The 14,192-nt window shown below is 42.8% G+C and overlaps 2 protein-coding genes and 1 long non-coding RNA gene across 3 annotated transcripts in view; 2 read left to right on the top strand and 1 right to left on the bottom strand.

Annotated features, from left to right (window-relative positions):
* The window catches only part of LOC141121932 (uncharacterized), a 603,393-nt gene that overhangs the window by 87,101 nt on the left and 502,100 nt on the right, over positions 1-14,192 (top strand). The gene's annotated exons all lie outside the window — the stretch shown is intronic.
* Positions 1-14,192, bottom strand: part of LOC141121953 (uncharacterized) — a 93,190-nt gene that overhangs the window by 49,146 nt on the left and 29,852 nt on the right. Inside the window, 1 exon segment of the mRNA XM_073611719.1 lies at positions 7,510-8,400. Coding sequence (XP_073467820.1) covers positions 7,510-8,400 — 891 coding nt within the window.
* The window catches only part of LOC141121955 (uncharacterized), a 44,024-nt gene that overhangs the window by 13,498 nt on the left and 16,334 nt on the right, over positions 1-14,192 (top strand). The gene's annotated exons all lie outside the window — the stretch shown is intronic.

Raw genomic sequence — 14,192 nt, 5'->3', positions numbered from 1 at the left:
CCAGTTGATAACCTCCCATGTCTTCCAATACCACCTCTACACCGATGACACTCAGATCTATCTATCCACTCCTCAACTCACCCCCTCGATCTCCTCACGGATCTCAAACTTACTGAATGACATATCAGAGTGGATGTCACACCACTTTCTCAAACTCAATGTTTCTAAAACTGAGCTTGCTATATCTCCTCCTTCCCGGTCCCCCCCATGACTTTACCATTAAGATCAACAGCACAACCATTGGTCCCTCCACACATGCCAGGGTCCTGGGTGTAATCCTTGACTCTGACCTCTCCTTCAGCTCAAACATCCAATCACTGGCTAAATCCTGCCGCCTTAACCTCCGCAGCATCTCCAAAGTTCGACCCTTCCTGACTAATGACACCACAAAGCAACTTATTCACTCCTTGATTATTTCCCGCCTTGACTACTGCAACTCTCTCCCTAATGGCCTACCCTTAAGCAGGCTAACCCCCTTTCAGTCTATTATGAGTGCTGCTGCTAGACTAATACACATCACTAACTGATCTGTGACTGCTGCTCCTCTCTGCCAATCCCTTCACTGGCTTCCCCTACCCCACTGTATAAAATTCAAAATGCTAACCACAACATACAAGGCCATCCACAACATCGCCCCCATCTACATCACCAACCTCATCTGCAGATATCTCCCAAATCATCCCCCCTGCTCCTCCCAGGACCTCCTGCTCTCTAGCTCCCTTATGACCTCCTCTCATGCTCGCCTTCAGGACTTCTCCAGAGCCTCTCCCATCCTCTGGAACTCCCTGCCCTGGTATATCCGATCAGCCTCTAACCTGTCCACCTTTTAGGATATCCTTGAAAACTCACTTATTCAGGGAAGCCTATCCCACACCCACCTAACAACTGTCACGAGCCACCCCCATCAAATCATTCCCCGCATTTATTACCTTTTGTACCACCACCCAAAAGTAAGCTCTAAGAGCAGGGCCCTCCTGTCTCCTGTATTGAACTGTACTGTAATTGTGCTGTCCCCCTCTACATTGTAAAGCACTGCGTAAACTGTTGACACTATATAAATAGTGTATAATAATAATAGCAGTGAGGGGAAAACAGGCATACCTCCGACCAGCTCCCCCTTTTTTGTCTTTTTTTTTGTTGTGTTTTTCCCGTCTCAAGTAGAAGAGGAAGCACTGGGCTATTAAATATTCCATCATGACAAGAAAGAGGGGGGGGATTTAACACAGCAGGACAGTGCCAGCGCTACTAAGCAGCCACATCGATACACAAAGGGGAGTCAGGCAGCGGCTAACTGGAAAGGTTTGCACATACCCTGGGCCAGACCCCTCCAAAAGGAAGTCAGCAGAACCAGCAAGTGCATTCTAAGCCGCAGTCTGGGGCTTCAGCTGTGAGAAAAAGCCAAGGGCATAGCCAAGTAGTAGCAGCAATGGAAGCAAATAATCCAGGAGGGAAATCTGCAGGGGAAGTCAAGGATACTCCAAAATCACCATCTGGGATGGGAGTCTTAATCAAAGAAGAACCATCATTGAAGGAAGTCTTGCAGGCCATTAATTCTTGTAAGCTCTCTTTAAATGAATTGTCTGACCAACTTAAAACCATTAGGTAAGTCCTTCATTAGACATGACCTGCAAAAGGTTCGTGAAAGGTCTACTGCCCTTGAGGAGAGAGTTATCCTAGTGGAAGATGACCTGAACCCCCTTAAGTGGTTGATAAGAACTGTAAGAGAACAAATGTTTAACTATGAGATAAAAATGGATGACATGGAAAACAGGATGCAAAGAAAAAATGTGAGGATTGTGGGGCTCTCTGAACGGATCGAGGGCTTGGGCTTGGTTGCATTTCTGGAGACATGGTTCAAAGATTTATTTGGCGAGGACACTTTCTCACCTTTTTTTGTAATGGAGAGAGCCCACAGAGTGCCCTTTAGATCTCCTCCACCTGGAGCCTCCCTAAGATCCCTCTTGGTAAAAATGTTCTAATATAAGGATAGAGTGACTATATTACACAAGTCCAGAGAAAATGGGTAACATCCTTTACAACGGTGCTAGGGTATCTATATACCCAGATTTTTCACCTGACCTGCAAAAACGGAGGGCTAAGTTTGGGGAAATTAAACATAAACTACAACATTTGAAAGTAACTTATGCATTACTATATCCAGCAAGACTGTGGGTAACCACCCTAGGGGAGACCTTGATTTTTGATAAGGGGAGACTATAGATGAACCGGAATGTTCTATTTGGAAGATGAAAATCAGGAGTATAATCAGCACCACAATTGACTCCAGGACACAGCATATTGCTAATTAAAAAAATTAAGGAGGGGGGGCGTATTATAGGATAGAAGGAACAATGTGTACATTGCTCCTTCTCACAAAGGGGTTTGGGGCAATGTTTTCTTTTTTTTTTCCTTCTCTTTTTGGTTATTTTAAGATTATATTAGATTATAAGATTGATGAATTGGGGCGGTATATTTTTTTTGTTTTGCAAGATAGAGAACAGAACTTATGTGCTGGTCAATATATATGTCCCTCCCCATTTAATACTCTGATTTTGTGTAGATTAATAGAGTTTGTGCTGGATAAGTCGGGTGTGCCGGTGTTAGTTATGGGGGACTTTAATACGGTCATGGATCGAAAAGTTGATAGGTTCCCCCTGGGGACACAAATGGGTACCACTGTGGATGACCGTCTGTCCAATTTATTGGACTGAAGGATATATGGAGATAACGGAATCCAGAAGCCCAGCAATACGCATGCTTTTCCAGGACACACTCCACACTCTCCAGAATGGATTTGGTTCTGTGGAACGAGGAGGCATTATTTATGGTAAAGAATGTAAGCTACATGTCAAGAGGCCTTTCGAATTACTCACCCGGTGACAGTATCAGTAGAACTAGGGGAGAGTGGAAAAAATAAAAAATTGCGCTACTCATGAATAACTTAACCAAAAAATGTGCAGTTAATAATGCATATGATACAAATCAATATACAATCATATATAAAATTAATCAACAGTGCAAAAAATGCATATAAATAACTAAATAACTCTTATGAAGTGAATTAATGTTGAACACCAAAAATCATTGGCAATTAATTAATTAGTGCACAAATAAATTTGTCATAAAAAACATAAATAAACAGTGTAATATAACATACACCAGTTAGTGATGAAATAAATTCCATATAAAGTGAACGAATTGATGTCTTCAAACACTGTGTGAGATCCACCACCAATATCAACAGGAATGCGCCCTTACCAAAACACTGTGATCCCCCATCACAGAGGATCAGGGAGAGCGTGTATTATACCATAAACTGGCTCCACAGGACAGCAGGCAATATCCCAGGTACTGGAAGGCCACCTCACAACCACTCAGATCAGCATATGGATGACATGGAAGAAATAAATGCTCCAAATAGTGTAAAACCAAGGACAATTTATTAATATAACAAGTAATGCATTTACAAGATAGTAGAACAAGAGAAGCAGAAAGTCTGATGCACCGGCCGGAGCACAAACAGACAGCCCATTCCCTCTGGATACATGAATGGAGCACGAGGTGACGTCAGCGCGTCGCTCCGCCCTACGCATTTTGTAATAACTTATGTTGTCCCCTGATCTCCCTGATCCTCTGTGATGGGAGATCACAGTGTTTTGGTAAGGGTGCATTCCTGTTGATATTGGTGGTGGATCTCACACAGTGTTTGAAGACATCAATTCCTTCACTTTATATGGAATTTATTTCATCACTCACTGGTGTATGTTATATTACACTGTTTATTTATGGGTTTTTTTATAACAAATTTATTTGTGCACTAATTAATTAATTGCCAATGATTTTTGGCGTTCAACATTAATTCACTTCATATGAGTTATTTAGTTATTTATATGCCTTTTTTGCACTGTTGATTAATTTTATATATGATTTGTATATTGATTTGTATCATATTCATTATTAACTGCAGATTTTTGGTTAAGTTATTTATGGGTAGCGTGATTTTTTTATTTCCACTATATCTTTATTGAGTACAGATATAAAAATTCTCGCACAGGCCTTGACGGCTAGATTAAAGGAAAAGAAACACAGCGCCTCTAAGTGCAGTATTAGTAAACCATTTAATGACAAGTCAAAAGTGAAACTACTCACAAAGGGAGCATAAACACAAGCATGATAGTAATCCTGCAGCAAAATCCGGGGGTGGTTTTCTCCTAAACGTCCGTGTCTCTGAAGTGCAGCTGACAGCTCGTGCAGGTGGATTCCAGCATTCGCAGCCTATGAGAACAGCAGGGAACACAGGGACGATTTGGAGATGACGTCACTTCCAGGTGACTAGATTGAATAAAATTATACAGGAACTTGTCCACCCCGACCAGTAGGGATTTATACCTGGTAGATCTACTAGCATAAACATAAGGCGGGTATATCTGAATCTTCAGGTCCCAACAGATGGGGTTGGAGGTAGGGCTATTTTGTCCTTGGATGCCACCAAGGCCTTTGATAGCCTTGAATGGCAATACCCTTGGAGGACCCTTGTAGGATTTCAATTTGGTCCGACTTTCATCAATTGGGTAAAAATGCTGTATAAAATGCCAGTAGCAAAAGTAAAGGTGAACAATGAATATTCGATTGAGGAGGTGGGACAAGGCAGGGATGCCCTTTGTCACCCCTGCTCTTCACCCACGCAATCGAACCTCTGGCAATAGCCCTTAGGTCTTCCCCTGAGGTAGGAGGATTTAGAAGGGGAGTAGTGGAAGAAAAAGTCGCATTATATGTGGACGATCTCCTACTATTCCTCGGAGATACGCAGACCTCCCTATCAAGGGCCATGGATATTATTAAACATTTTGGTCATCTTTCTGGGCTAACTATAAACTGGGAAAAGTCCATATAGCTACCTGTGGATCACTTAGAAGGCCCTCTGCCGGAGGAGGCTGCCCAGATCCAAATAGTGGATAAAATGAAACATCTAGGAATAAATATTACAAAAGATCCTAAACATTATATTACGGATAACATTGTCCCGCTCTTAGCTAAATTTACGGGAAAAATTAAAATATGGAAGTGGCTCCCACTATCTGTAGCAGGACGACGTAATCAAATTAAAATGCTATGAATGCTACAGCTTCTGTATGTGGATGAAAAATACAGCGCTCATATTATACAATATAGGTGAAAACAACAAAAAAAGTCCAAATGAATGCAACTTAGGTGTAAGTCCACAATGAAGTAGGTGCAAAAAATGGTTCACAAACTTGCAGGAGTACAGTGACACCCCCTTTTGCATCCCCACTCACCAGAACAGAACGACCCCCAGCTTTGCAGTCCAGGGGTCACTTCAGGCGTGTAAATGGTATCCCACACACGTGGATTGGTGTCAAAACATCAGATGATAGATCGGTGTAGATTTCCACTCAGAGGTTCTCAGCAGGATATGGAGGCACCCAGAAATAGAAAGTGAAGTGAAGTACTATTATAAAAGTTGATCTATTGTACATAGGAATCGGTACTTACAAAAAGGCGATTAAAAGCAGGCATGGAAATAGAGCTGTGAATACAGGAAGCAGCCGTTTATAACGTGTATTCTATGGACCGGAAGTGACGTCAATCGAAACAGGAAATGATGTCAATGCATTTCGCCCTCCCTCAGGGCGTCATCAAGGACCTCGCCCTCCTTAGGCATGCCTTGGGAGAACACTTTAGAGAAAGGACACTGGAGTGGAGCAAGATCCCTCTGCTCCATAAAATTGTCAATGCAAAAACTTTGAAAGGCCTAATATCGAGTATAAACCCATATATATATACAAGGGGAGCCAGAAGGCCCACCATGTAGGAGGAGATGGGAACAAGATGTGGGAAGTATAACTGAAGCACAGTGGAATAGAATCCTAGGACTTGCCCCAGTGGTCTCACTCTCCCCCTCCCAGAGGATGTCCCATCTGTTTTTAATATATAGAGCTTATTATACCCCGCAAAAGCTTTTTTTTGTTTGGCCGTAGATCGGATGCTAGCTGCCCTAGATGTGGGGAAGCAGAGGGGGACCTAATCCATATGTTTTGGAGGTGCCCGAAGCTGTTTCGCTACTGGAGGAAGGTACTGAGAATTATAGACCAGGTATTTGGGGGGTCCCCCAAACCCGGATGTTAAGCTTTGCGTCCTGGGCGAGGAAGAGGGAAATCCTGGAAGTACTCAAGTTGCAATTCTTAGATTCTTATTTCAGGCAAGAAAACTGATAGCCCAGAGATGGCAATCGGTTTTACCCGCGTCCAGTAGAGAATGGTAACGTGGTATGTATGAGACAATCTTGAAGGAAAAGTCTGTATATGTTAAACCAGATGGTATAAAGAAATATGATGAGATTTGGAAACCCTGGTGGGTTTAAAGGATACCCCCCTAGAGGAGAATGAGGGATTAAAATGAGAGAGGAATTACCTGTATGAAGGTGGGGAAGATAGGGGTGGAGGAAAGGGTAGTGCCAATACCTAAACAGGGAGGTATAAGGAGAATAAAAGATAGGATGTGACAAAGAATTGGGAGAGTAGTGTAAATGAGAGGGAAGGGTGATGGATGGGGAGATGAGCTTGATGGGGGTGAGTGTGGTGGTTGATTGGATGGAATAGGTGTGAAGGGGAGAAGTTTGGAGCAATTGAATAAGGGTCGAATGGAAGACACTAGGATTCTCATTGAACAAATACTAGAGAAACTTGCACCTTTTATGTTTACCATTTTACTCTTGTGCTTTTTCCTTTTTTTTTTCCACTTATGTGGATTGGTGGGGGGAGGGGGTTGTTTGTATGGTAAGATGTTTAAAATGAAAATTTTTCAATAAAGATTATAAAGTTTTTAAAAAAAGAAGGGGTTAAACATTTGGGCAAAAAAAATGAAAAACAGCTCTGACAGTGAAAGGGTTAAAGGAAACGTAACATCTTCCCGAAGGGGAACATGTTCCTGCAGCTGCTCAGCGATCCTCTGTGTTTCAGCAGTGTGGGGAGAAGTTCCCTGTACCGGCTGTCACTTTATGAAAAGAGCGCGGCCGTGCCATTCATTCACAGAGTTCTGTCCTTTGCCGATGTCGACTTGTAGTTTTCAATGAACTCCCACACCGCTGCTGAGCTCTCTGGTAGATGAGGAACAAGGAGATTGTCATAAGGGACAAGGAGATTGTCATAAGAGACAAGAAGATTGTTATAAGGGACGAGGAGATTGTCATAAGGGACAAGGAGATTGGGACCCCGATTTAGTCCCTTGGACAAGTTGTTTTTTTCAAAAAATGTCCACATCCCTGGAACTGTTTCTTACAAGATGAAGATCAGCCATGGAGTATATCTGAGGTGTATATCAGGGTGTGCTTCTTCCCCACATGAGAGCTGTGATGTCCAGCAACATTCATATAGAAGACATTTTCCGCACTCAAGGCACTAATACACCTCGAGGGTTGTGTGGGATCCCTGATGTACAGGAAGACAGGACTTCAGTCAGGAACAATTCCCTCACTCAGGACAGGAATACGGCTTCTCCTTGTGTGAGATCTCTGATGTTTGTTAAGATTGGACTTCTGTGAAAAACATTTCCCACACTCAGGACAGGAATACGGCTTCTGCCCTGTGTGAGATCTCTGATGTGTGTAAAGATCGGACTTCTGTGAAAAATATTTCCCACACTCAGTACAGGAATACGGCTTCTCCCCTGTGTGAGATCTCTGATGTCTGTAAAGATGGGACTTCACTGAAAAACATTTCCTACACTCAGGACAGGAATACGGCTTCTCTCCTGTGTGAGATCTCTGATGTGTGTAAAGATCGTACTTCTGTGAAAAACATTTCCCGCACTCAGGACAGGAATGCGGCTTCTCCCCTTTGTGAGATCTTTTATGTTTGTAAAGACCGGACTTCTCTGAGAAACATTTCCCGCACTCAGGACAGGAATATGGTTTCTCCCCTGTGTGAGATCTCTGATGTTTGTAAAGACTGGATTTCTGTGAAAAACATTTCCCGCACTCAGGACAGGAATATGGCTTTTCACCCGTATGACATCTCAGATGTTTGACAAGTTCTGATTTTTGTGTAAAACATTTCCCGCATTCTGGACAGGGATATGGCTTCTCACCTCTGTGAGATCTTTTATGCAGATAAAGACAGGATATAGAACGGAAACACTTCCCACACTCAGTACAGGAAAAGCTCTTCTCTGTTGGAAGGACAGCACCGTCCCTCACAGTCTGAGGTTCCTCAGGATAAGAGGAATACGATGGTCCATCTACACTGTGTGGTGCCGGATGGACATTTGAGGTAGCCGGGTTTTCTCCTGGACTATACTGTGTGATGTCCTCATCTTCTACTTTACAGTCTGGAGACAAAGTGAGACAATCCTCTGAGGTTTTCCTCATCTCCCGTCCATCTACTAAAATAGGAATAAAAAGATTATTACTAGACATGAGCAGATTTGTTCCCCTAAACCAGGACTCCGTCCACATCAGGCAGCTTTGTCTCTGAGGATCTTACAATTCCCCCATCAAGGTAACTAGTAAATGGGTCCTCTGTAGGGCGGCAACTAATGATTATTTTCATAATTGATTATTTGGCCAATTATTGTTTTGATTCGACTAATTGGATAAAAAGCTCAAAAAAGGTTGGTGTATAATTTAGTTAATATTCTTGAATATCTATATACAGCGGTAAATATAAATATCCAGATATATAGTTGGATATTTAATCCACTCTGAGAATAACAGACAGATAGATGTATTATTAGAGGGAGAATCTGCTACATATTAGAATCAGAGATCAACATTATTCAAATGTAAAAAAGAGGTAAAACTCTGTTTTGCAGATGATCAGACAGGAGTGTAATATAATATGATGGATGACAGACTCCCTTGTCATAGACAGGTAGGTGGGTACAAGCTCCCTGCACCTGATGTCACTTATGCTGGCCGAACACAAACTCGTTTTTCTTTCAAGAAAATATTCATCCAATTTTCTAACCATTAGTGGGTCAAATCGGCGTTCATTATCCACCACGGTGACGGGAAAATTCAAAGGAGCAGAACAGAAAACTTTTCTCCATCGAACAAATTTTCACATCGTGTATGTGGTTTTTGCTCAGAAGTTACATTCATTTTAAAATTGAATGTTAAAAGCAAGTGAAAATTTTCGAACTACACTCGTCCATTCATTGAATGTACAAATAATTTTCATACAAATATTTGTGTGAATATTCTTGTCCTAAAATCGATTCGTTTATGGCCAGCATGGGACATTCAGTAGCAGCAGCATTATTTTTTTTTAATCATCTGTTATGATGGGGTTAACAAAAATAGCCCTTTATAGTACAAAAACAGCAGAAAAATGAATAAGGAATTCATTAATACTGTGAAATAGTGAAAGTAATATATCTTATATATAATAATAAATATACCCAGAAGTAGGATATATGGGGATTTCACCTGGGAGTAACACATGAAGCTATATGAGAGGTGGGGGGTCATTTTTCTATTAAAGTAGTACTGAAAGCTGAGACTTTTTTTCATGGATATAATAATTTTATATATAATGCACAATACTAGTAAACTTTTACTTTATGTAATAGTAATGCCTTCTATTACCTCCAGTCTATCAGCCTCCACCATGTCTGGGGTCAGATGCTGATCTTTCCTGTGCAGAGACCTTAACCACTTGCGCACCGCCCGCCATCATTATTATTATTATTATTTTTTTAATATAATCTTTATTTTAATTTTCACACAAAAAGGGGGGGACATACTATAAAAGGGGGGGGGGGGTTATACAACAAAAAGGTAAAAAAATATCAACCACTGGTCTGCAACATTAGTTTCAGAAAGCTCTTTGGTACACACACTTGTAAGCATCATAAGACTCCGTCTTTTTTTTTACCCGTATTACCTGGGGCATTGTGCATGGAAACCAGTGTACCAAATCAGGGCTATACAACCACAGACAGTATTATGAGCAATGCACCAATTGTGACATGGGAAGAGGAATAAAACAGAAAACCAAACAGAAACAAAAACAATCAGCACTTTATCTGAAATTAGAAGTATTATTAGAACAAAGATTCCATGGGTCTGTATTATGCAGGCCTCAACCTCAAAAAAAAGTTATATGAAAACTGTTTTCTGAGGGTTTCGGGTATCATCAACCAGGGCATACAGAGTCTAGGGGTAATAAACTATGGCACTTGTGCCATGTTAGAGGAGTAATGGATCCAAGTAGCCCATATACTGTAAAACTTTTCATATCTGTCCTTGCACTTTGCCATCCATTCCTCTGCTGCTATGATATTATTGACAAGATGAATCCAGTCAGATCGTCCAGAAACATGAGACGACTTCAAAAGGTATGGGAATCAAGCGCCAGGCTGCAGTTTAAAAGGTGTGGCAAAACCAATTTACGGTAGACACTAAGAGGCATGGATGGCACGTGAAGTAGAAACTTAGTGGGGAGTCATTCATATCAATGTCCAGTATAACCTTTTATCTGGGCTTTGATGTCTTGCCAAGAAGGCTGAAGCCGTTGGCATTCCCACTATATGTGTAGGTAGATACCACGTCACCCACAACCCCTCCAACAAACATCGGGGGACTGCTGGGTACATTCTGGCCAATGTGGCCGGAACTCTGTAACACCAGGTCAATAACTTAAAGCTATTTTCTTGCATCTTTGTGTCCACAGAGCTCTTGTGGGTAAGGTTGTATAAGTGATTCAGTTGTGTCTCTGTGAACGTATGCTGCAGGTCCCTCTCCCGTATATAGACCGGCCTACTCCGAGACTCTTGTGGGTAAGGTTGTATAAGTGATCCAGTTGTGTCTCCGTGAACGTATGCTGCAGGTCCCTCTCCCGTATATAGACCGGCCTACTCCGAGACTCAGCAGACTGTAGCATCTCATAAAGCACTGAGACAGAGTGAGGGACGGGGTTTGCAGATTTCCACAATTTCTCAAATAAAGTCAGGGAGGTTGGGGGTCCAATGGTACGAGGTAAACTATGAAAAAAACGATGCAACTGTTTGTAGCGCATTGGAAATCGACCAAACTGAGATTGGAGCCAGTCCAAGGAGACTAGGCACCATTCATGTATGAACTTTCCACAACCATGTCTCTTCATCCCTTGCCCACATGTGAAAATAGGAGAGGTGTTCCCCTGGAGTGAACCATGGGTAGCCTCCCAAGAGTGCAAGTGGGGACCCAGGCAGCGACAGCAGCCCCTTAACATTCAAGGTGCCCCAAAACTGCAACACAAGGACAGAGACAGGGGACACGAAGTCTGAAATTCCCAAGGGAGCCACGGAGCATGAGACAGATTGTGTTCCCGCTAAAAATTTCAAGGGGGACCCAGGATTTGCTGGTGGTGTGGTGTTGCCAGTCTAATATATGCTGCAAAGCAATCGCCTCATAATACTTCCGCATGGAAGGAACCCCAAGTCCTCCCAACTGTTTGGGACGCTGCAGAGTGCGTAAGGTGAGACGGGGTTCCGACCATGCCAGATAAACTTTAAAAACAGACTGTTGATGGCCAAGAAAAAGGACCTGGGTAGTGAAATAGGCACCATCTGAAAATAGAACAGTACTCTCGGCAGGACATTCATTTTTAGGATACTGAATCAGCCCATCCAGGAAAAGGTAATACGATCCCATCTCAGTAGGTCCACTTTAATTATGGAATGCAAGGGGGAATAGTTTCAGGTATACAACTGTGAAAACTGGGCCAGGAGAAAATTTTAATGAAGAACTACACCACATGAAGGAGAAAGATGCCTGCAGTTGGGAGCTCATAGCAGGAGGGAGAATTTCCGACTTGCCATAATTAACTTTAAAGTTAGAAAGGGAGTGAAATCTCTGTGACCCCGATTATGTTGGGAAGGGAAATCAGCGAGTCCGCGACATAGACTAGAACATTGTCCGCATACGCTGACAGCTTATGTTCCGTCGTCCCCATCTTAAACCCCTTAATGTTAGGGTTTAGCCGGACCATATGTAACAGCGGTTTTCAGGGTAAGGGCAAATATAAGCGGGGACAGGGGGGCACCCCTACCTCATCACATTCTGTATAGGGAAGGGGTCAGAGAGAATTCCATTTACCTTTACAAGAGCCTCCAGAGAACTATATAGGGAGCCTATCCACCTAAGCATGTTTGGGCCAAGAACCAATTTCGACAATACCGCCTGAAGATATGACCAGTCCACCCTGTCAAATGCCTTCTCAGCGTCAGTAGACAGTAAAAGGCAGGGTGAGCCGGTCTGTTGTAAATTCACCCAATGGATTAGCTGTATAGCTCAGTTGGAATTTTCCCTTGCCTCCCTCCCTCCCTGCTATGAAGCCTGTTTGGTTGTAGTGAATCATCATAGGCATAATGGGCTTTAGCCGATTCTCAAAGATCTTCACCAAAATCTTAATATCTGTGTTTAACAATGAGATCGGTCTATAGCTACCCGGGGAAGTAGGGTCTCTCTCTTCCTTTCGGGAGGACTGTGATATGGCTAACAGTGCTTCCTTCGGGATAGAAGTTCCCGAAGCTAGGGTATTAAAATACACAACCATATGATTAGAAAGGAGGGGGGAGAACTTCGGATAGTAAGCATTGGTAAATCTGTCGGGACCCTGACTTTTACCCTGGGGCAGGTCTTTAATCACCAACTCGATGTCTGACAAGGAGATAGGCCTATCAAGGTGTTCACCAATTTGAGTCGTCAGTTTAGGGGCAAGTGTCTCGTCAAGATGTGAAAGGCATTCTGCAGAGGTGTTTGACTGGCGAGCGTGGCAGGAAGTTGGTAGAGTTGAGCACAAAAGTCCCGAAAGGCAGCCACGTCTGTGATCCCGAAGTGGTTTGAAGTTTATAGACGTGACCGGATGTGCATTGAAGTTGAAGGGCCCTGGCTAGGAGTCTCCCGCATTTATTTCCAAACTCATAGAATTTGTGTGAAACATGTCGCAGTCTATCATGTATGCGGGTCTCCAATAGGGTGGACAGTGCCTCCCTGAGGGACAAAAGGTCTGCGTGCAGGGTCAGAGTCATTTGGCCTTTATGTTTAAGCTCTGCAGCCCTCAGTTTCACCAACAGGGACTGTAGTTCCCCGTTGTGTGTCTTTTTTTAGCCTGGAGCCCTGATCACTAAGTTCCCCATGGACCACAGCCTTGTGCCCCTCCCACACGGACGCCATCCCTGTCTCCCCCGTTAAGTTCTCCTTGAAATAAAAAGACATAGTAACCGAGACCTGCTTCTGAGCCACAGCATCATCTAGCAGGTTTTCATTTAGTCGCCAAATCCATTGTCATACATCAGGAGACAAAGGGGCAAGGGAGATGGAGACAGGTGCATGATGAGAAATGGTAAGTGATCCGATGGACGCACCGGAGAGTGACTCCAGAGAGTGTTGGTCCACCATCAGAAGGTCTATTCGTGTATACACATTATGTGTGGCAGAATAGTAAATAATATCCTTCATGGTGGGGTAGAGCACTCTCCAGCAGGCAACCAGATGATGGGCATGTAAGGATTTACAAAAAAAGTTTGAGAAATGCAAAGGAAGACGTAGAATGACCAAATGAGGCATCTATCTGCAGGTCACGACTAATGTTGAAATCTACCCAACAACCAATTGTCCCCCACAGAAGGTGTAGAGAGACCAAGACACCATCCAAGAATGTCAACTACTGGGTATCTGGCGTGTAAAGGGCTACGAGGGTAAGCTTACATGCAAACAAGGTACCTTTCAGGAAGACAAATCTGCCTTCTGAGTCAGTGTTTTGATAGGAAGCCGCAAAGTATAGTATAGAGTTCCCTATGAGAAGCCACAAAGTATAGTATAGAGTTCCCTATGAGAAGCCACAAAGTATAGTATAGAGTTCCCTATGAGAAGCCACAAAGTATAGTATAGAGTGTTCCCCTATAGGAAGCCACAAAGTATAGTATAGAGTTCCCCTATAGGAAGCCACAAAGTATAGTATAGAATTTCCCAATATCACAATAAAAAAATCTTTTGCCTTTAGAATCACTTGCTTCCTTCTCTTGCCCAGGACTACATGTCCCATGAGGCATTGCTCCTCACACATTCAAGTTCTCAGGCATTTACTGACATGTATGGATGGTGTACTGAGCTGTATTTACTGATATGTAAAAAAATAATGCATTGTGTATGCAGGTCAATTAATCGACTGACCAACTAATCGATTATG

Source organism: Aquarana catesbeiana, unplaced genomic scaffold, assembly GCF_042186555.1.
Source record: "Aquarana catesbeiana isolate 2022-GZ unplaced genomic scaffold, ASM4218655v1 unanchor235, whole genome shotgun sequence".
Lineage (NCBI taxonomy): Eukaryota > Metazoa > Chordata > Amphibia > Anura > Ranidae > Aquarana > Aquarana catesbeiana.
This window is presented reverse-complemented; position numbering and strand designations above follow the sequence as displayed.